General features: G+C 37.5%; 2 protein-coding genes across 2 annotated transcripts; one reads left to right on the top strand and one right to left on the bottom strand.

The window, feature by feature from the left end:
• Nucleotides 1-9,785: 9,785 nt before the first annotated feature.
• On the top strand, nucleotides 9,786-12,637 carry LOC137721850 (BTB/POZ domain-containing protein At5g03250-like). The gene is made up of 4 exons (XM_068460874.1): nucleotides 9,786-9,844; nucleotides 10,288-10,357; nucleotides 10,548-11,771; nucleotides 12,116-12,637. Exons 1-4 carry the CDS (start codon nucleotides 9,786-9,788, stop codon nucleotides 12,635-12,637), a joined length of 1,875 nt encoding a protein of 624 aa, XP_068316975.1.
• Nucleotides 12,638-14,561: 1,924 nt separating this feature from the next.
• Nucleotides 14,562-18,311, bottom strand: LOC137723533 (cytokinin riboside 5'-monophosphate phosphoribohydrolase LOG3-like). Its single transcript, XM_068462734.1, has 7 exons — nucleotides 18,189-18,311; nucleotides 17,621-17,718; nucleotides 17,482-17,512; nucleotides 16,562-16,661; nucleotides 15,316-15,386; nucleotides 15,078-15,221; nucleotides 14,562-14,943 (listed from the first exon to the last, which is right to left on the bottom strand). Exons 1-7 carry the CDS (start codon nucleotides 18,309-18,311, stop codon nucleotides 14,851-14,853), a joined length of 660 nt encoding a protein of 219 aa, XP_068318835.1. The 3' UTR covers nucleotides 14,562-14,850.
• Nucleotides 18,312-23,128: the final 4,817 nt, after the last annotated feature.

Raw genomic sequence — 23,128 nt, 5'->3', positions numbered from 1 at the left:
ATCGAATAATGTATGTATGTTTTAAGGCTTTGGTTCTTGAGTGTGTTCAATAAAAGGTTTATATAAGTTGTGATTCAATTGGATGAATTCATGTTCCTTGGATAAGAAGTCATAAACTTGTTCTTACATGTGGTATCAGAGCCATTAGGTTTCAACCATTGAATTCAACTAAAATTAAAGTGGAATGCATGAAAACATACTAGCTGGGTTTTCAGACTGAGTTTTTAGGGTTCTTAAAACCTTTAATTTGAAACAGTGTCGTTTTCATCATAGAGCCGTTGGAAAAATAAGTTGCAAAATGGTGTCATATCGTAAGATGTTTAAATAGCTAAAATTTGACTGTTGGGAAATTTGGGATTTTGTTTTCATCATGTTCTTCGAAGAGGGTTCTCCCTCATCATCTTCGATGGTCCTATTTCTTCCTGGTTGCTTCTCTAAACCATAGTTTTGAGTCAAGATAGATGCTAAAATTGACAAATCTTAGAAGCTAACTGCGAAAAGGTATATATATTTTGAAATTCGAATTCTTTCAAATTTTGCATAATGTTTAGATTGAGTTTACATGAATTTAATTTTGGAAATTGATTCCTTGATCATGATAAGGGGTTAAAATATTAACAAGATTCATATTCATTTATAATTCGAATTGAACAGATTGTCTTTATAAAATGCTTTCGCTAGCATATCTGATACAAGAGGCTTGAAAACTTTCAATAGTTGCCTTGTTGATTCATGTGTGTGTGTGTGTATATATGTATGTGTGTATATTGTGCAATCTGTGTTGACCTTTTTGCAGATATTATAGAATATCATTGGGTTGCTTACTCTATACATGTCTTTGAAAATAAGATCATATATATGAATAAGTTGATTCAGTGGACAAATTTGGTAGTGAAAAGACTGAATCAAGAATCATTGAGATTCATAGTGCTGATTTCATTGTTGTCTAATGCAGTTTCACTAAAATCACTCAACGTAGCAGCAGTGCAAATACTCATTGGTGGAAGCAATTACAAAAAGTGGAGAATAGAGATTGAATTGCTTTTGATACTAAATGAGTATGACATTACCCTTGACAATCCATAATCTGAGGCCTTGACAGACAAAAGCACTAAGGCTGAGAAGATTGATCTTGAGATGGACTAGGGCCAACAAAGTGGCTTTATCCATAATAGAAAGTGGTATGACAAACATTATGCGTGGTGGAATAAAGAAGTCAGCTTTTGCCAAGGATACCTCCAAGCCATTGAGAATATATTTAAAGAATCAGAGAAGGCTGAGATTGCTCAATATATGTCCCTTTTGACTTCTTACAAGTTTGAAGGTGAAGGTTCAATTAGAGATCACATTATGAAGATGGCTGATGTAGCTGAGAAACTTAACTCCATGGAAGTTAACATTGGAGAAAAACAACTTGTGTTCAGGATACTCCAAGCACCGCCGCTCAAATTTAGTCAACTAAATGTGTCCTATAATACTCAAGATAAAACTTGGACTGTTGATGAACTCATTGTTCAATGTGTGCAAGAAGAGAACCGACATAAATAATAGATGGGGAAGGAATCTGAAACTATCAATTTTGTCCAAGTTGCCAAAGGGAAGGAGGAGACAAATGTTGGTAAAACTTCTAAACCCAATTTTATGATAAATCTATTGTGCCTGCTAAAGGTTCTTACTCCTCAGTCTAACAAATTTAAGGTGAAAACTAAAAATATTGAAAAAGTTAGATGCCATCATTGTAAAACTAAAGGTCACTATAGAAAAGACTGTGAAATATTCAAGGATTGGCTGAGATCTAAGGGTAGAACTGATATCTATGTTTGTGAGGAGTCAAATCTTGTTGATGTTCCCACAAACTCTTGGTGGTTTGATACTGGTGCACAGGTGCATGTTACTAATTCTTTGCATGATTTTAAAGAACAAAGGAAGACAAAACAGTTTTAATGTTTTCGTTGGGGAAGGAACCAAAGTGTCTGTTGAGTCCATTGGCACTGTCAAATTGAAATTAGACACTGGTTTTACAACGCAACTAAATGATGTGTTATATATGCCCAAAATGAGGAGGAATTGGTTTCTGTATCAAAGCTGGTTAAACAAGGCTATGTTTTTATGGGAGATGTTGAATGTGTCAAGTTTTTTAAAATAAGATATTTGCACGGAAAAGCATTTTTGGAAAATACAATGCAATTTGGATTTTGAAAACCTGCATGTTTTGAATACTGCAACTAAGAGGATGCATGCTTCTAATCAATCCTTCATACTTTGGCACAAAAGAGTAGGACATATTTCAAAAGAAAGAGTTTTTCAATTATCTAAATTGAACTTGATTCCTACAATAGACAATAAAACTGCTACAGAATGTGTTGACTGCATCAAAGGCGAAATGACTAATGTTAGAAAGTTAGATGCCAAAAGGAGTCAAGGCTTGCTCGAAATCATTCAAACAGATATTTGTGGACCTTTTCCTGTCAAAAACATTTATGGGAACACCTATTTTGTGAACTTCATAGATGACTTATCAAGATTCAGTTATATTTACCTTATTTGTGAGAAATTTGCAGTCCTTGAATGTTTCAAAGTTTTTAAAAGTGAAGTTGAAAAATAGTTAAATCATGTGATTAAAATTGTTATATCAGATAAGGGAGGGGAATACTTTGGCAGGCATATAGAGGCAGGGCAACAAAAGGGTCCATTTGCTAATTTTCTTGAAAGTCAAGGGATTGTGACTTAATATACCACTCCTGGTACCTCACAACATAATGGAGTGGCAGAAATGAGAAATAGAACTCTTATGGAGTTGGTGAGAATCATGATTTCAAGATCAAAGGTTCCAAACTTTCTTTGGAGAGAAGCATTGAAGACTGCAAATTATATTCGAGTGCCATCAAGGTCTGTACCCAAGACACCTTTTGAACTATGCTATGGGAGAAAACCAAGTTTCAATCACTTCCATGTATAGGGTTGCATAGCAAAGGCAAAATTCTACAATCCAAGTGAAAATAGACTAGACTCTAAAACAATTACATGTTATTTCATTAGCTACTCAGAGAAGTCAAAGGGTTTCAAATTCTATTGTACACAAGCATATACAAGGATTCAAGAAACTCATAATGCCATTTTTCTGGAGGATGAAGATATATCAGATATGACTCAAGATAAATTCGATTTTGAGGAAATAGTGCAATCAGATAATTCTTCTCAACTAAGCTATAATCAGGTACTTGTATTTCAAATGGCTCACTTAGAAATTGCTGGCCTTGATGTAAACATGGTAGAACTTAAGAATGAAAATGCTGATCATACAAGTATTGAGAATCAAGTGGGAATTCAGGATCAAAATCTCAATGTTTAAATAACTGAGAATTTGATTGGTCAACCACAACTAAGAAAGTCCAACAGAATCAAGAAACTTGTGATCTCAAAAGACTATGTGTATCTCCAAGAGACAGAATTTGATTATGGTGATATAGATGACCCTGTGACTTATTAGCAAGCTATGAAGAGTCTTCACGTAGCTCTATAGCAACAAGCAATGGCAGAAGAACTTGATTCAATGTCTAAAAACAATGTTTGGTCTTTAGTAAAGTTACTAGTTAGCATTAAAGTAGTTGATAGCAATCGGGTGTTTAAGACAAAGAGAACAAATCAATCTATGCTGAGGAAAGAAGATGTGGTCTGCAAATTGAACAAATTGATCTATGGTTTAAAAAAGGCTTCAAGACAATGGTTTTTGAAATTTGACCAGGTAGTTACTTCACAAGGATTTGTTGAAAACAGGATGGATGATTGTATCTATCTTAAGTTCAAGGGATCCAAGTTCATTTTTCTTGTCTTATATGTTGATGACATCTTGTTTGTAAGTTTAGATGTGCAACTATTGAAAGAGACTAAAAGCATGCTAAGTTGAAACTTTGAAATGAAGGATCTTGGGGAAGCTCATTATGTTCTGGAAATTGAGATTGTGACAGATAGAAAACAAAAATTCCTTGGTTTATCTTAGAAAGGCCACATAGAGAGGGTACTTAACAGGTTTAACATGGAAAGTTGCAACAAGGCTGATGTTCTAGTGAATAAGGGTGATAAGTTTTCTCGAGATCAATGTCCCAGGAATGAACTTGAGACTAAGTTAATGAAGATGAAACCGTATGCTTCATTAGTTGGTAGTCTTATGTATGCTAATGTCTGCACTAGACCTGATTTGGCTTTCATTGTTGGACTTTTGGGAAGATTTCAATCAAATCCTAGAGAAGCTCACTGGGTGGCAGCCAAGAAGGTGTTGAGATATTTACATAGAACTAAAAGGTTTATGTTAGTAGTTATGGGCCTAGTGATTCATTAAAGTTGATTGGATTTACTAATTCTGATCTTGTTGGGGATGTGGATGAAAGAAAATCAATTGGTGGATATATTTTTAAGCTAAGTGGAGGTGCTGTGTCATGGAAGAGTACTAAGTAAACTATAGTGTCAACTTCAACTATGGAAGCTAAGTTTGTAGCATGTTTTGAGGGGATGAAGCAAGTTGTTTGGCTCAAAAACTTGATTGCTGATATGAAGCATGTGGATTCAGTTAAAAGGCCTATAAAGATGTTCTACGACAACAATGCTGTTATATTTTTCTCAAAGAATAACAAAAGAACTTCAACTTCAAGGTTAATGGATATGAAGTTCCTTAAAGTTAGAGAAATGGTCAAGAAAGGGGAGATTGATATTCAGTACTTATTTACTGGTGCAATGATTGTAAATCCTCTTACTAAAGCCTTGCCAAACAATGTATACAAAGAGCATGTTACACATATAGGGGCTGCAGAGTCTTTTGAACAATGGGAATGAACTGCCTCCAAAATTGGAAGATTGTTGTTTCATTAGTGTATTGAGGCAGTAGGTCTTCACAATTAGGTAGTTTGTTTGTTTGAAGTTGGTAGTATTTGTTTAGCAAGTTTTATAGCTTATTTTGGTTTTTCAATAAGTGTTCAACTCTTCCAATAATGTGATCAATTGTTCCAAAAAACAAGTTTTGTTCAATAATAGTAAGTTTGCTAGAAAATCAATTTTGTGATTTTGATTGATGTATACTTATTAGAATTATTGATATATCGATTTGGTTAATGAATATAGTCATTAACTAAGAGCTTAATGCTATTGAGTTGAGAGCTGTTTCACATAAGTGGGAGTTATATATTTTTGTACTCTGCACTTTGGTTCACATAAGTGTTGATTGCAAATTGAATATGCAGTGATTGTTGAATGGTTTCTGTAATGTACAGAGTAGGTTCTTCAGTTCCTATTGTTGAATGGTTTCTGTAATGTACATAGTAGGTTCTTCAGTTCCTTACTTTGAAATGCATAACTATATATATAGTATGTGAGTATGAATGTGGCATGAATAAAACTTAGTGATCACTTCTATAAATCTTAAATACTGGTTGTTGTGTTTCATACTCAAGTGGGAGAATGTAAGATTATAAGTATGATATACATGATAGAGCTAGTCATAATGTTTGAGATTGATATGGAAAAGTCTTGATTAAAGCCATTTGGTTGTCCTCAATGTTTTAGGATAACAGAATTGAGAGAAAAGTTCAAATTGGTTTTGGAAGAGAACTTAGTATTGGAACTTTGTAAGGTCTCATAATTCTTTATGGTTTGTATAGTTTGAATCCTAGTTTAATTATAACAGGGAATGGACGGAGGAGTACTATATATAGCTTAAACTACTATTCTTGCGATCAGTGGCTTATTTTGTTCTAAGACCTATTGATTAGAAGAGCTATTATTATCGCAAAAGAGGAAAAGGTTTTGAGCATAGAAGCTGCAATGGCTTCTTCATCAGGATCGAATAATGCAGGTATGTTTTAAGGCTCTGGTTCTTGAGTATGTTCAATAAAAGGTTTGTATAAGTTGTGATTCAATTGGATGAATTCATGTTCCTTGGATAAGAAGTCATAAACTTGTTCTTACACTACTTACTCAAACTCAAACTAGAATTAGTTAAACTCACATTAATCTTTTAAGAGGAGACATGTGACTTAGTTCACTACAAAATTAATTATGATTCTAAATCTGCGAAACTAGCTAGGTGGATATGTAACTGTTAACCCTAAAAACTACCAAGCCTACGTGACGCGTAGGTCAAGTAACTAATAAGCTAACTACGTCATTCGGTTGTGTGCAAGGCATGCCAACTCGTCCGCCGAGTTCGACCGGGGAGTAAAATATGTTGATAGGGCGTTGGGCACGTTGCTGACTTCTTGATCCTGTGACTGCAGTCGAGGAAGGAACGTGTCTTGGCCTATAGGTTCTACAACCTGAAGATAAGGTTGCTAGTTCTATGAAATTCACAAATCGTTAGCGCCGGGTTCAGTCACATTGATTATATTTGTGAAAGTGTAAGCACGCCGAATTGGTACTAGACTATATGGACACAAATACTCAAAATAGATGTATGTCTTGATAGTAAATGTGGTTCGATCGTCGGAATGCTGAACTCTAAAGTGTACTTGTGAATATCCAATCATAAAACAACTCAGCATTCAACATGCCGAGCCTAGTAACTTGTAACACCTCATTTCGCCGAGAAGGTTGATAAGATGACCTCTACCAATAAGGACTCGAAAATCCTTGTCGATTGAGACTTGGATAGGTAATCAGTGGGTCTCGAAGCAGTGTTGTTTATCCAAAATGAAGGTGCTTCTTGATCAGCTGATTCTATGGCTCCAGTGTTGTTTATCCAAACTGAAGATGTTGCCGATTGCCTTCACAGTACTGTTTACCCAAACTGAAGATGTGTTGGCGGAAGAAAGGGGAGAAGGATAAAATCTTAGGTTGTTGAGAAGCTTTATACAGGGCAATTTGTGTGTTGGATTGGTGGCCTTGAATGATGCACTTCCTCCTCAATTTATAGTAGCAAACCCCTTCATGGCCGAGTTAGAATCGTACTTGGATTAGATGTCCTCAACCCAATTTGATTAGATTTTTGCCAATCCTAGCTCCAATAGGACTTTGAACCAAACTCCATAACAAACCAGATTCATCTCTTGATCCCAAGCACCATTGGCTTCAAAACTCCTTGTTTCACTAGGAATTGACTACTTCACCCTTTATCTAAACTAATCCTCTTCGCAACAGGATTCGACCGATCTTAACTGGACGGTCCACAAGAAAATTCTAGATAAATGCCATTGGGCCGAGAATAATCCCTGGCTCGGCCCAAAATAATATTTTGAGCCCAAACAATAACATATAAAGATTATATATCAAAGATCATTATTGTTTATATATTTATGTTGTTTCTAACTTTGTATTCTAATTTGTAGACAATATCAGTAATTAATCTAACAAATTTAGACTTAAGTCTAATTAGTGCAGCCTAATTAGTAATGAGTGGGTCAACCATCTAAACTGTCTTAGTGGGATGAATAGAGTGGTCACTGAGTTGTGAGTGGAGGGCTCACATCTTTCATGCATTTTATCTTACGACTTTAGAGTTTAGAGTCGCATCCTCTCCATGCAATGCAGGTGGCCCTCAAACTCAAAGGCAGGCAGGCTGCTCAAACATACTAATAAAGACTATAGATTTAGATATACTTGAATAATATACACCATACATACATATATATATACTAAAATATACATACACACATACATACATACATACATACATACATATATATATATATATATATATATATATATGGATTAATTGGGGACAACATTAAAGTCACACACATGGAGAACAGGTTGGCGGAGGCGGATGCAGAGCCGGCTGGGCTGCCGATGCCGGCGCAGCCACTTGATTACATGATGTGATTTGTAACATTCGTAAAAGCTTCTCAAGTAATTAAATTTAAAAACATAACAATGGGCTAGCATTAAGACTCATATAAATGGTCCACGAAACGGCTATTTATAGTAAATTCTTGAGCTGGCCTGGCGGGACTGCTGGGTTATGGGGGTTTTCTGGGTTCCCATCCCCAAAACCAACACCACCCCATGCTCAAATCAAACTTCCATTTTTTTAATCGTTTCAAGGAACTTTGGTCTTGTTATTTTCTTTTATTACCACGCACCTATATATGAGTCTATGACTTAGCTAGCTAGGTGCTGCCTTCACTCTTTCAGTAGAAGAGAAAATCCCTGCTACCCGTTTCATCATACGTCTCACATATATGTCTTTCTCTTTATTATAACTTATTTTTCGATATGCATTTGCTAATGTAAATGTTTTTGGAAACTATTATTAGCATTCTAAAAATTTTATTATATACTTCTCATCACAAATGTATTTTTTATTTTTTTTAATTATAGAAAGTTCAAAATGCAAAATGAGATTTTAGAGTATAAATAACAATTTTTGGTTTTTTTTTTTAGTTATAGCGGAGGATCCTGAAAGTTGAACATATCCTACTCTGATCTATCACCTATCCAACAATATTTTCAGTGCTTATGTATGTCTTTTCTTGATGATATTGGGGATAGAGGAATCAAACACGCGACTTTTATACAAACTTATGGCGCGATAAATATTTTAGTGTACATACATAATCTAATAGCTAGAAAGATGTCCTTATTTTATGCATTAGCCAAATATTAGACGTAACACTGTTTTGAGGAAACAGTTTTTTAGTGCTAATCACATTTTACACATTTTGGTTCGGAGTGATTGTTTAAATTATGTCATGAGTTTCAATATTTGCACATTGCCTTATGAGATTTTTAAAATATATACATATAACATATTTTCTTTTCCATATATACATTTGATTGTTCGGTTTTGCGTTACGATGACGATGTGAGAAGCTTGAGACTAATTTTTGAGTTAACGTGAAAATTACACTTGTACCATATAGACCAAAACTAGTCATCATGCAGATTTGGCTTCTCGGTTTCTCCTCAATCAATGCTTCATATCTAAAACTATAACCAATCACATAATTTGGTTCCAATGGTATAAGTGTAGCTTCTACACAACCTAGAAACAAGTCTCACATCTGCCACATCATCAGTTTAATGGATTCATACAATAAAATAGATGAATAATATAAATTGATATGATTCCAAAACCTCAGGATTTAATGTAAGAAAATTAATATTTCGTGATTCATTTTGAAAAATCACCTAAATTGATTAAGAATGTAAAATGCAGTTGAGCCATTTCTTTATTAATCAACGGATGAACAACAGTGGACATGTAAGATTTCAAAGCCTTGCTATGGGTGTGGACAAGTTATATGTTGAAGCTCTGTCTGTCTGTACTGTGTGATTTTATTTGAGATTGACAAAGTACAGGCGGACATAGCATCAACTGAACCCTAACGGCAAAATTTAACAAGTTCAAAAAATTCCAACCCAAGCCCAACTCACACTTTTCCATGACGTCCAAACAGTTACAACTTAGGTTCAAGAGGATTCAGTTTTTTGGAGCCCAAGCTAAAACTTATGGCCTTTTCTGAGAACATTTGTAGACGTGGCGAAAAGCCGAGTCGGAGTGGAAAGGAAGGTGACAGCAAAACACAAGGGAAACAAGAGTGAGTCTAAATCGCAACCCCAGTTGGAGCCACTGTAACTGTTTGAACCGCTTCCTTCTCCCCTTCACTTCTTGCTTTAGACTCGCTACTTCTCTCTCTCTCTCTCTAAACTTTGAAAGTATTTTCCACAAATGATAAGCATGCCACGTTCACTGTCGCTCACATTTTCACCGAAGTCTTTATCTGATCGGCATTTCTTGCTTCACTTAATAATTTCATGATTCCAAGCTTGCCCATTTTACAAAACCACCACCAGAACTCATGGCTTGCATGAAGCTTGGAGCTAAGTCTGAAGCATTCCATCGCGAAGGCCAAACTTGGTAACCCCTTTTTCCATATGCTCTGGTGCACTATTACAAACCAATGGATATAATCGATGAACTAGAAATTGCCCATCTGGTGTTTGCTTGTTGTACTCGGTAATATGTAAGAAGCAAGAAAGTTTAGTACTTTGATTATATATGCATGTGTTAATTACGTATAATTTGGAAACCCCCTTGATAGAGAATTCATTAGCAACAGAAAGTAGCTACGGGTTTTGTTTATATGAACGTGAAGTGAACCCATTTATTGGATTAGAGTCCTGCTAGCTACCGACCACATGGGGTTTGTATAAAGACTAGCAAGGATGGATTCTTTTGAGGACTATTATGAGGTCTCCTGCAATGTATTTGATTCTGTGATAATTAATGCTATTGAGTTATGACTATATTAGGTGATTTAAGTTATGTTTATATGGATCTGATTTGTGTTTCTCATTCAGGCTTTGCACAACTGGGCTTCCGAGCGATGTTGTGATTCAAGTTGGGGAAATGTCTTTTCACCTCCACAAGGTGCATTTTGTTTGATATATCTTGCCAGTTGAAAACAATAACATTTTGTGTGTGTTTGTGCACGCGCATCATTGTATTGATTTCCATTTGCTCTGTGTACACTTGTTTTGTAATTTTCTTATTTAGTCGGACTTTTATTGGGGTGCGAGCTATGCTCTCATTTTAGTACTCATGTTGGCCATTACTGCAGTTTCCGTTGCTTTCTAAAAGTGGGCTACTAGAGAGGCTTATCGAAGAGTGTTCTAGTGAGGAAGGATCTTCTTGTGCCTTGCAACTTCATGGTGTGCCCGGGGGAGCTAAAGCATTTGAGCTTGTAACCAAATTCTGCTATGGCGTCAAAATAGAACTGACTGCTATGAACGTAGTCATCCTTAGATGTGCAGCAGAATACCTCCAAATGACTGAAGATTACGAACAAGGAAATCTCATTGTGCAAACAGAGGTTTTCCTTACTGAAGTCTTCAGCAATTGGAGAGACTCCATAGTAGCTCTTGAAACATGTGAAGAAGTTCAACAATATGCCGAAGAGCTCCACATTGCTTCACGATGCATTGATTCCTTGGCTATCAAAGCTTGTGCAGATCCAAAGTTATTCAGTTGGCCTATATTATCAGGAGAAAATGACATGAAGAACCCAACAGCATCATGGAACGGAATAACTTCTGATGATGCTAAGCCCCAACCTCTCGCTGATGATTGGTGGTATGAAGATGCATCCTTACTTAGCTTACCTCTCTATAAGCGATTGATTCAAGCTGTCGAATTGAAAGGAATGAGGCCTGAGAGTATTGCCGCTTCTCTCATATTCTATGTTAGAAAGTATCTCCCCTTGATGAATAGACAGTCGAGCTTTCATGACACAAATTATGTAAACTCAGGCACCACCATTTCTAACATTTCTGAGGCAGACCAGAGGGCTCTACTTGAAGATATCATGGGGTTACTTCCTCATAAGAAAGGAGTCACATCCTCCAAGTTTCTCCTTAGGCTGCTACGAACGGCTATGATCTTACATGCAAGTCCGTCATGCAGAGAAAATTTGGAGAAAAGGGTAGGTGCCCAGTTGGACCAAGCCGTGCTCATAGATCTTCTCATACCAAATATGGGCTATTCTGTAGAGACTCTTTACGACATAGACTGCATTCAGAGGATTCTTGATCATTTCATGTCGGTAAACCAGGCTTCACTTGCATCATCTTCCCCATGCATAATCGAAGAGGGGCAACTAATGACTGGCACTGATCCACTGACACCTATTACTATGGTAGCCAGTCTGGTGGATGGATACCTTGCCGAGGTAGCGCCAGATGTTAATTTGAAGTTACCAAAATTTCAGGCACTTGCTGCTGTCATCCCTGAATATGCCCGGCCGGTGGATGATGGCATATATCATGCAATCGATGTTTTCTTGAAGGTAAATCAAACTTAAGTGCATGGCGTATGAACTTATCTTCATGACATAATGATATTTAGTTTCACCTTAGATATAGTTTGGCGAAAATGTCGCTGGTTTCTTGTTTCTGAAGTTAGATTTCTATTTAGCTAGAATTCTGTGAATAGCATTTCACTGTAAATTTTACATCAGCCGGTCCATATGTGACCGTCATCAGTACTCGAAAAATTCCCAATTTTTAAACTAGGACATTACTAATATGTTACTATAACCAGGCGTAACATACATTGTTGGGGTAATATTTTTCTACGACTTTGGTGTCCTGATCATGCATGCTAACAACATTGCATTTTTCACAACCTCAGGCACATCCTTGGCTTACAGATGCTGAAAGGGAGCAACTCTGCAGACTCATGAACTGCCAGAAGCTTTCTCTGGAAGCCAGTACGCATGCAGCTCAGAACGAGAGATTACCTCTTCGAGTAATTGTTCAAGTCCTTTTCTTTGAACAGCTTCGACTCCGCACGTCAATTTCTGGCTGGTTCTTTGTTGACAATCTTGAGAACTCACAAAATCCCAGCGTAAACCTTGGGCTCCCCGCCAAAAATGATGTGTCCGGTCAAGTGGACGCTCCACAAGACCAAGCTGTGGGTTTCGATCATCATGACATGAGGGAACGTGTATTAGAGCTTCAAAGGGAGTGTTCAAGCATGAAGAAGGAGCTCCAGAAGCTGGTCAAGACCAAGAGAAGTTGGAGCATCCTTCCCATAAGGTTAGGTTTTAGAAAAAAGTTGGAGCCTTGCAATCCGAAAGAATCGAAGCCCACAGATCGGATTCCGGTACCAACATCATGCTGCAATGGACAACAAACTCATGAAAACAGCTAGTGAGTGGCTCTCTTTCAACCTCAAGCCCTAATTTTTGTTTTAAATTTTTTATTCAATATATTCCATTATTTCTTGAATGGTAGAAGTTGCTTAATCTCTTGCATCTGTAAATTGGATTAAGTGGTGCATTGTTTAGAAGAAGTTAGGTTGTTATTCAATTCAATCAAATTATTTACCTTGTTGAACATAGGTGGCTGAAATTAAAAAGAATTTAATTTCATAAGATCTTTTATTTAGACCTTGAGTCTTATTATTCACACTTCTACTGTAAATGTTAGAAATTCGCTACCTCATATAAGTTGAGTTTGCTTGAGTTGGGCCGATACTAGCACGGTAAACTGCAAACATTGCATGGTCTAATCCGTTATTCTAACCTATGAGGCCCGAAATAGAAGATAAGTACAAACTATATGGATCAAAATCATAATTCTTCGTCTTCAAAAGGAAAAGAAATATTGAAGAATTGGTCAATGCACCATGTCACGACAACCCAGCACACGTGTCACGTCTCACAGGTTCACACGATTTACATCTATGAGTCCTTGCTACAACTGTAGAAATGGAATCCGATAATGTCCTATTCGAACTGGTGTCATAGATTGAATTTCCTGGAGATTTTCTCGTACATTTTCAGCCTAACTGGGTCTGAGAAACTTTCTCAAAAAATGAACACTTGTTTCCCTCTTTTTCAATAAAGCTTTGGGCCTATTGGCAAAATCATAACAGATAGGACTGCAGTGTAGGAGTTTTGTCCTTTTACTCTTATTCCTAATGTTTCCACCATCGTTTGATCAACACCATCTCTCTTTGTCCCATCTTTGAATTTTTCACACTGGAAGTTTGAAAAAGAACCTCTACCAAGAAACTCCAAAAATTGACCCCTCAAGGGCTCAAATCAACAAGAGCTTTGGATGTGATCGGACATATACCTCTCTCTCTTACACGTGACGAGTGAAATAGAGAAAAAGAGTTGTATTCTTGTTACTGTATGGTGTGATTTGGTAAGTGAGATAAAGAGTGGAGAATAGAGTTACGTGATGATTAAGATAGAAAGAGAGGTAGTATGGTCACATTAGTTATAGAGAATGATACGTTTCCAATTACATGCATGGTGCCACATGATGAGTGTCCATTGAGAGAGAGGACTATATTTCTAGTTACATGTATGGTGTCTTGTGATGAGTGAGAAAGATAAAATATAGAGTTACGTGATGAGCGAGATAAATGAAATAGCAGGGTCACATAATGAGTGAGAGAAAAAAAGAGATATATTTTCAATTACTAGTTAAATTACTAAATCAATGATAGAGCGACACGAGAATATATCCCCTTTTCACAAGTAAGAATCTTACACAGTTAGTGGAATCAACCACAGGCACCTAGAAGAAACTGGGTCCTAACTGTCCCAGAAAATTGGCCTTTTACTTTTCTATGTACATAACAAGTGGCCCTCCATAGGCCACAAGTCACATGTCATTGTCCCATTCGTCCGACAGCATAGGGAACCCCTTTGTTTTTCTCAAGATTGGCCCCCTTTCCTCCAAATTCCAATCAAACATTTACTTGACAAATGACTCACACCTTTGGTTTGTTGGCTCTTGGTGTTGGCCTTAGCTTCCCAACCTTAGCAGAAAAGCATTGCTTGAAAAGATGGGACTCTATCTGTGTCTGCAAACAACAATTGCCAACCTCTTTCTTTCCTTCTTTCTTTGTTAGTCCTTCTAAATGGGACCATTGGTTCTGTTTTTCCAACAACGTGTTAATGCATTGTCAACCCATTTGCTCATTTCACTGATACAAGCAATATTATGGGAGGAGAATTGAACACGGTACCCCGAATGCAGAGATACATGGTATTAATCGCTTGAGTTACAGACTGCTTGCGGTAAGACACAACAAAGTGAAAACAAAAGCATATATGCTGAACAATAAATGTATAAATTAGTTAATATAGGGGAAGGTTCACAAAAGCCTCAAGTGCTGTTCGGTTACTTACAAGTTAAGAAATGGGAAGGAAACTTCCACAAACATAGAATATTGAAGCTTCACATAGTGAGGTCAATTCCAATAATTTACATTGGAAAAACAAAAACAAAAAAATAGATTCCCATATCTGAAATTTAGAGTTCTACAAATTAGCCTCTTCAACTTCCAAAATTCCAACAAGCTTTAGTGCTTTAGCGGTTGAATGCCTGCCTTGCAAGCCCATAATATCACCTGGAGATGTCATATTCTTGTGTGTAGCCAAGCTGCTCTATCTCCCAATTCAACTTTGGAGCAACTCTTTCGTGACACGGGACATAATCCTGCACCACCGAAAGTAACTAAACATCAAAACAAATTTTCAAGCCAAGCGATGTGCTCCCGTCCCCTTGCATAAGAGTTCGAATCCCTCTCTATCCCGTAGATTAGAGTATTTTAAACAGTGTTTTGAAATTACCTCCAGTTTCTTCACCAGCTCCTTGGCTGTTGGTGCCGATATAATTATGTGGCGTGCGCTCGGGCTAACAAATCCCTCTTCCACGGCCTTGTCGATGAACGACAGCAAGGAATTGTAGTATCCATCGACATTCAGCAATCCCACCTGCACACAGACAAGAACGATAGGTGGATAAGCCTAAAAAGTTGACGAGTTTTACGTTCAACTAGTAATAAAAATGCAGAAAAAAGGGAATTACTGGCTTGTCATGAATTCCAAGCTGAGCCCATGTGATGACTTCAAGTAACTCTTCCAGAGTTCCATAACCACCTGCAGCGAAAAACTAAATCAGCTTTTGCAGTCCCAGAAGCCTCACAGTTCACACACGTCTTCCATTGGTAATAGTCAAGTTAACACGTACGTAATGAAAGAGATAAGCACAATAAAAGAAACAATCGGGATAGGTAAGATTCTCTCCCACGGAATAGAGGGGCAAAACAAGACAACTAGTACTAGGATAAGGACAAGGAAAGGGTAAAAAGAGATTCGAAAATACCGACTTGTTCCGTCTGGACTTTTTAACCTTGGTGTAATGTTTTGACCATGGAATATGAATACTTACACTTTTACTGTTACATTTTTACTGTCAAAAACATATGCTTGCAGAGGGATTTTTTTTTATTATTTATTTTAAAGACGGATATCCTAAACTAAAAATTTACACCGAGGAAAATTCAAACTCAAATGCAAGGAAAACTCCGGATGTCGGTGTATGAATGGAAGTGGTGAGCATCAGGTGCAGGTGCAGGTGCTCGTTGGCAAACCCAATTGGTGCAAGTCAATATATACAGCTAACGACTATATTTAGCTAAACAGGATATTAACCCGCACAAGCAGAGGCAGATTTCCTCAGAAAGCCTGTATATAATTTTCAGTGTAAGATGTTGACGTGTCATGCTCTGGGGACTCTTTGATGAGTTGCTCTCTTAATCAGGGTGTTTCTTGGGTTTTGTGTTAGAGGAATTTTTCATAATTTACAAATTTATACAATCACAATCTCAATCAACATTGTCAACTATCGGTGCTTTCATACCACAAAACACAGATTGTTTCAACAGTAAATTATCAACATTTTTTTTACATTTTCTCTTGCCAAATCTTTGTGCTTCAATGTTTTGTCATGTACTCAGTTCGGGAAGGATAAAAAGCTTCCGCTTATTTCCAATTTTGTTTGTTGGGTTTTGATCTCTTTTAGTCTAAATTCGAGTTTTCCTGATATAAGTTCTCGTCTGTTATGCATTGCATATCCAACGACAGTACCATTGAACTTTGTATAGTAAAATTTTCCGTCTCAATACTATTCACAAGAACTAAAAAGTGGACTTGCATGCTAAAATTGGTAAAATTAAAGCCATGAAGGACCGTACGTTTTTTGATATGTTTAAGAATTCTGGTGTGTGTGTGAGAGAGAGAGAGAGAGAGATTGGTTGAGGACTTATACTAACCGGGCAAGGCAATAAAAGCATCCGAGTGCTTAGCCATCTCTGCCTTTCTTTGATGCATGCCTGCAACTGCCTTCACTTCCCCCACAGTCTCACCAGTTATCTGCAAAATGGCATCAATGCACACGACAAAACAAACAAACTAAACAATTAGAGAGAGAAAGAAGGGAGAGGGAGATTTGTAGGTTTGTGCAGCAACGGAATGATGAGTTGCAGAAATGATGGACTCAATGCAAAAATTTGAACCCCAGCCAGTAGTTTTGAGATGTAAGACTAAACAAAGTTCGATACATAGAAAATGCCAAGACAGAAAAGCACAAGAAGCAAAGTTACTTTATAGCTCAAGTGAGCACGGCATGACGAATATTTTATACAACTTCGGAGTGTCTGATACTTCGACTGATTTGGCCGTTAGGTCTTGGTAATTATATCTTTTAACCAATGATCTAACAGTAACCCGCCCGGAGTCTAAGATACCGGAAGTACACTAGAAACTCAAAAGAATCAGAAATGTGGGGTATTATTATTAGGGTTATTGGGCTAGTGCCAAGTACTCGAGTGTGTAATGGATAAGCCTCCCCAACCAAAGCATCCATTGAAGAAGAAACAGAATTCTAGGGAGCCAAACAGAAAATAACACAACCCAAAAGCAAGAAAACAAAACCCAAAAGGGAGAAAAACAAAATGAACCAGAAAACAGTAGCTAAAAGTGCTCACATCATCCCCACTTAGAAGAAAAGAGAAAAGCAAGTGACTAAAAAGAAAGAACAGAGCAAAGCAAGTGATTAAAAAGAAAGAACAGAGCATTAATCTTAATCCCTATAAATATACACACATATAACAATGTGTTTATATATATATATATATTGTATTCTTTGCAACCGGAAAGTTGAAAGACTTTTATGTGGCTGGAGGAAACATACCTCTCGAGGCATGAGCGTCTTGGGAATAACTCTGCAGGGGGAGACGAAATCAGTACGCAATGCAGAACTAAACCAACCATAATTCTTTCTTAATCCCTTTTTTCTTTTAATAATCTGAGATTTGATAAAATAAAAGTACCCAATGACATGGCGACCACCATCATGAACAGCTTGTGAAACCAAACCCATCAGTCCTATGCTGCCCCCTCCATACACCAGATCAATGTTCCTTGAAACCTTCAACAAAAATGTTCAAGTTATGAGTTTATAGAGAGAGAGAGAGAGAGCAACATTTTTTTGGCATGCAGTCTGCTAAAATTTCTCCAAAACTCTCATGACCCAAGCGACAGACAAGTTAAAATCATAATGTGGTTGTCCCAATAAAAACAGAACAAGTTAACATGAAAACATTACAAAAACACAAAGATGATCAGCTAATTCCAAGCAAAACCCATCTCACAAAACAAGAAACAAACACAAAAACGTGCTCACAAATCACATTCAAATCCAAATGAGCGAAAAATTCAAAAAACTTTTCCAAGAACCCATGCGTCAAGAAACCGGCATAAAAATGTATTTGAACCTATATGCTCTCCCCTCTAAACCCAAGTTCGAATCACTCTCCACGTAGTTTAGATAAATTTAAATGTATAATATCCTATCGCCTTTCAAAAGAAAAAGAAGAAGAAGAAGCCATCGTTATATACCAGTTCTTTGCCAAGCTCAATGGCAGCATCCTGGTAGCTGCTCTTCTTCCCTTGGCTGCTCCCACAAAACACACAAATCCTCCTAAACCTGGATTGCTGCTGCATTTCACTCTCAATCTCCATTTCTCTCAACTTTTTCAGTCACTTTACAAAATCTAATGAATAATTTAAGACAACTTTTTCTTTTTCCTTTTGCCAGTTCCTCTGTCTCTGTTTTGCTTCTGACCTCTGTGTTCCAGGAAAAAAGAAAATTCAACTCAGAAAAACCTCCCAACTTTGTGTTGGTGGTGCCGTTTCTCTACATGCGTATTTATAAGCCCCCCTCGCACGTGAGTGCCTCTTCAGCACGCTTGAAGCTCACACCGTTTGCAAACACACACACACACACACACAAGTGCACAACTACAAACATTGGCACGCGTGGACCACTCTGTTTTTATTTGTGTTTTTCTTGATTTTTTTACATTTTTTAATGTCACCCCTTTGTTGATTTCGTGATCATAAAAATTAGGGCATAAATAAAGTTGTCCCAATTTTTTATTTACGAAATATCTGTTTTGTTTTATTTTTCTCCGGAGTAATGTTTGAAAATTGAAAGTAAAATAGAAAGAATGAGAGTGCTATTAGATTGTCAATGAACTGAACTATCAACTATACAAGAGAGGTCGTTCTTTATACACAAGGATTGAAGGGTTTGACTTGTTACAACTTGGAAGCTTACAACGTGTAGAGGACTCACACATATGCAACTAAAGTTCGATTCTTGCGTTTCTCTTTTCTTATGTTATGATAAGAATACAACTACATAGCGATGGGAAATTAGTCAATAGCTACTGCAACGCCCCTTGTAAAGTGTAAAACCCATTTTGAGATTAATGACAATAATGCTCGGTTCATTAACCTACGAAACTAATTAGAGAAGAACGATTATTCCTAAAATCATTATCATGGGAGGGCCTCGTTTGGTCTCTAGGATTACAAACTTTTTTTTTTTTCTTTTCATGAGTAATCCAATATATCTAAATTGGACACAATTTTTTCATTTCTTCCTTCTACGAACATTGAAAATAATAATCTATCCGTTTCAGTCCAATCATCCATACCAAACTAAGCTTAAATCTCAATAATGTATGTCGTGCATGAGGATTATGGAAGCGTTTAACATGATTGAGAGAGGGAGTGAGTTTTGTATTAAAACTTTTCCGTGCGAGTATATATTGACCTTTTTAATTAGAGGAATTTTATCCAACACCACATCATGCTTTACGTCATATAAATTCTTGTTTTAATTTAAAAAATCATGTGGATTATATGCAAATGGTCCAACATTTAGCATGAAGAGAAATATTAAGGAGACTCTCACAAAGTAAGACTCTTCATGGACTCTTTGCCACATCATTCTTTTGGCACATTGTTTTATAATATTGGCATGGGAATTGTGCCACAAAGATGAGGTGACGGAAAGTCGGCGGAGAGTCCATGAACAATCTCACTTTTTTTTTTTTTTGAGAAACGGAACGATATTCATTAAACAACAAAGAATACGTACAAACCTGAGGATAATGTGCATACTGGTCCTCGATAAAAACTTTGCCGGGGATTTCAACCCGATTGAAGGGAAAAAAAGTATCCTGCACAACAATGTAACCTATCCTCAGCTGAACAATAAAAAAATTACATTCCCTCTTCAACTAAAACATCTTGGAGTAAATCCGGAGGCTCCTCAAACCACATAAACTCTTGAGAACTCCCAATGCCCATACGAGCAAGACAATGAGCTGCAGATTGCCCTCCCGCTGCACATGGGTAAACCTCGAGTGAGCCATCCCTTTGAGGATGAATCTAACATCGTTTATTACAGGACCCAAGGATGAGCAATCTTCCCCTTGATCCTTCATTGCCATGAGCATCAAGCTAGAGTCTCCTTAAAAAATAATCTTCTAGCCAATAGGACAATTATTTTTAACCAATAAAACTGCATTTCGAAGAGCAATCAATTCCGCATGAAATGTAGATTGTATCATCTCAATAGGACCTACAGAAGTAGCCAAAAACTCCCCCCAAATGATTACGAATTACCACCCTGAAGCCCCCTCGAATTACCATTTCGACTCCATGGTCCATCAAAATTGCACTTGACCCAACCAACTTTAGGTTTCTGCCACTGCTGCAACTCTCGGCTAGCCTTTTTAGCAGCCCCCTTATGCCATTTATGAAACTCAATCAACCATCCCTTAGTTCTTAGCATGACCTTATGTGGTGGGAGCGAAATACTGTTCTAAACCATATCATTCCTTTGCTTCCAAAGAGCCCAAATCAACATCAAACAAAATTCAAAACCAGATGACTGAAGCTGCAAAGATAACCGATAGATCCAATGCACTAGAGGAAGCCCGTGGTCCATCTCCACCCTTAGTCCCAAACTTTGAAACCGAACTGCCCTCGCCAAGGTACAATCTCGTAAGGCATGCTCGACAGACAAACAAATAGATTAAAACATCCACTAGCATTTCTCTTGGCATGAATACCATTTTTTTTTTCCTTGAAGAGAATACGATATCATTAACTTGTAAAGATTACAAAGTTTCTTGGATGAGGAGATCCAGAATAACGCTAGAAGGCTCTTTAACCCAAACTACTCTTGTCCCAATTGACAATGCTACCTTTTCCAAACAATAAGCAATACCATTATTATTCCTAGAAATGGAAATAGAAGCAGTAAAAAAATTTGCAATATATAAGACATCCCCCACTAACAAATCCATAGCTGAAGCACGATCTACACAAGTATTAATGATGGAAATTTCTTGGGAGGAGTCACTTTCAACTTGAACCTTCTGATAGCCAAGCTTTTGAGCCAGTGCAACTCCATACTTAATCGCTAACAATTCAGCTTGAAGGGCCGACAACACCATGGGAAGAAAACATGCCGATGCTACCACAAAAGATCCATGCACATCTTGAAGTACCGCATCAGCCCCCCCACCCGCTCCTGCAATTTAGTTGCTCCATCCACATTCAATCTCACCAAATCCTTCGCCACCCCTTCATGCCCTGCACCACTACCTTCCCCATACCCAACTCGGGGGAACGGTTGCTGAGCAGCAGGTGTGAGATCTACCGCAACCTGGAATTCCTGCAACCAGGCCACGGCCTGCTGAGGATGACACGCCTGACCCTGACATTCCCCGAACACTAGGGTAGGCACGTGTTGGCTGTCACCCGAAGGTGACGAAGCCGTGTTAGGATGCATGAGATTAACGAATATAAATAAATACTTATAAATTAAAATACAATGAATATGCAACTTAGGAACTTGTTCAGAGCATAAAACTAACTAGAACATTAAAAAGAAAAAAAATATAAAATTGAATGAACAAAGGAATGGGTCTTACACCGAGAGGACTCGAAGATGCTGATGTAGAAGTGCCTTGACGCCTAGATTGTATGCCTTGATTCTAAATCCTGAGGGGGCGCAAAACAAACATGAGTGGACCAAGTTGATATATATATATATATATATATATATATATATATATAATACTGAAACAGTTATCAACATACTAACCCCCAAAGTTTTATGAAAACTCAATAGTATAATATGTAATAGGTTTTCCGAAAACCCTAGCATGCCATAAAACCTTCATAAAACATATATCCTATATAGTGTGCTAAGTAGTGGTGTCATGGTCGCCTGTAGTACTAATATCTCTTGGCCCGAAACCAATAACTATATTTCCCGGCCCGAAGCCAGCAACTATATCTTCCAACCTAAAGCCAACAACTATATATCTCGGCCTGAAGCCAACAACTATATCTCCTGGCCCAAAATCAACATCTATATCTCCCGGCCGAAGCCAATATACAAGTATCATCGCCCGTAGGCAGAACATTGACCACTAGATAAACACAAAAACATTGAATATACTCTTTCTAACATAAATACATATATCTCTAGAACATCTTCAGAGCATATAGTCATCCATCATATATACTACAAAGAAGTGTAAAAATACGTTCATAAATAGTATACAGTCATCCATCATATATACTACAAAGAACATAAGTTCAATAAAGTATGGTATTCCAAAATATTCTCAGTAAAGCATGATAATCATAAGATGTAAATCTAATTTACTCATAAAACTTAACCACTAAATCATGCTTTTCATGTATGCATTTCTACTATTAAAACATGCATTTTAGAAAGGGTCCACTCACCATACTCCGTCGTCGAAGAGCCATGCGAAATAGGAATGACGGAAACGCCGTTAATAAACGCACCTAAGCATATAAAGGGTCCAATCAATAAAACTCTACTATAACGATTGAATTTCAGAAAACGGATGTTGGAAATGGATACATGATGTCAAAATTAGCCTATAAGGGATCCCGACCCAAACCCGAAAAAGTCAACGTTGACCAGTCAACGGTCAAAGTCAACGATTAGCATTGATCGAAGTTAACAGGTCAGATCGGGTCGAGTCACGGGTCGGGTCAAATAGGCTTGGGGTTTGGGTCAGACCAGTTTAATAGGTTGGGTTGGGGCTTAAAGGGTTTTGGGCTTGAGTCTATCTTTGAGTTCAATGGGTTAGAGGCCCAGGTTGGAGCGGCCTGAAGGCCTGAATCTAAGGAATCGGGCTGCAAGGTTGGGCCTAGGTTCATTGGGCTTAAGGCCCGTGTCAACTCGACCCGAAGGCCTGGCTTTGGGTAGGGTTCAAAGAGGGTTTTGGGTTTTTAATGGGCTTGGGTTTGAAGGCCTGGCCCAAAGCTTTGGGCTAAAGGGCTTGGGCTCCGGGTGTGGGTGGATTGACCCGATTCTTGTCGGGAACGAAGGCTGAAGCCTCCCAAGCTCCGATCGACGGTAATTTGATGACTTAACCTACAATCTACCAATTAAAAGGAAGATACAAGATAGCGGAAGAGGTTTGTACCTTCGA

Source organism: Pyrus communis, chromosome 17 (assembly GCF_963583255.1).
Source record: "Pyrus communis chromosome 17, drPyrComm1.1, whole genome shotgun sequence".
NCBI lineage: Eukaryota > Viridiplantae > Streptophyta > Magnoliopsida > Rosales > Rosaceae > Pyrus > Pyrus communis.
Note: the sequence above shows the minus strand (reverse complement) of the source record. Positions and strands in the feature narration are given on the sequence as shown.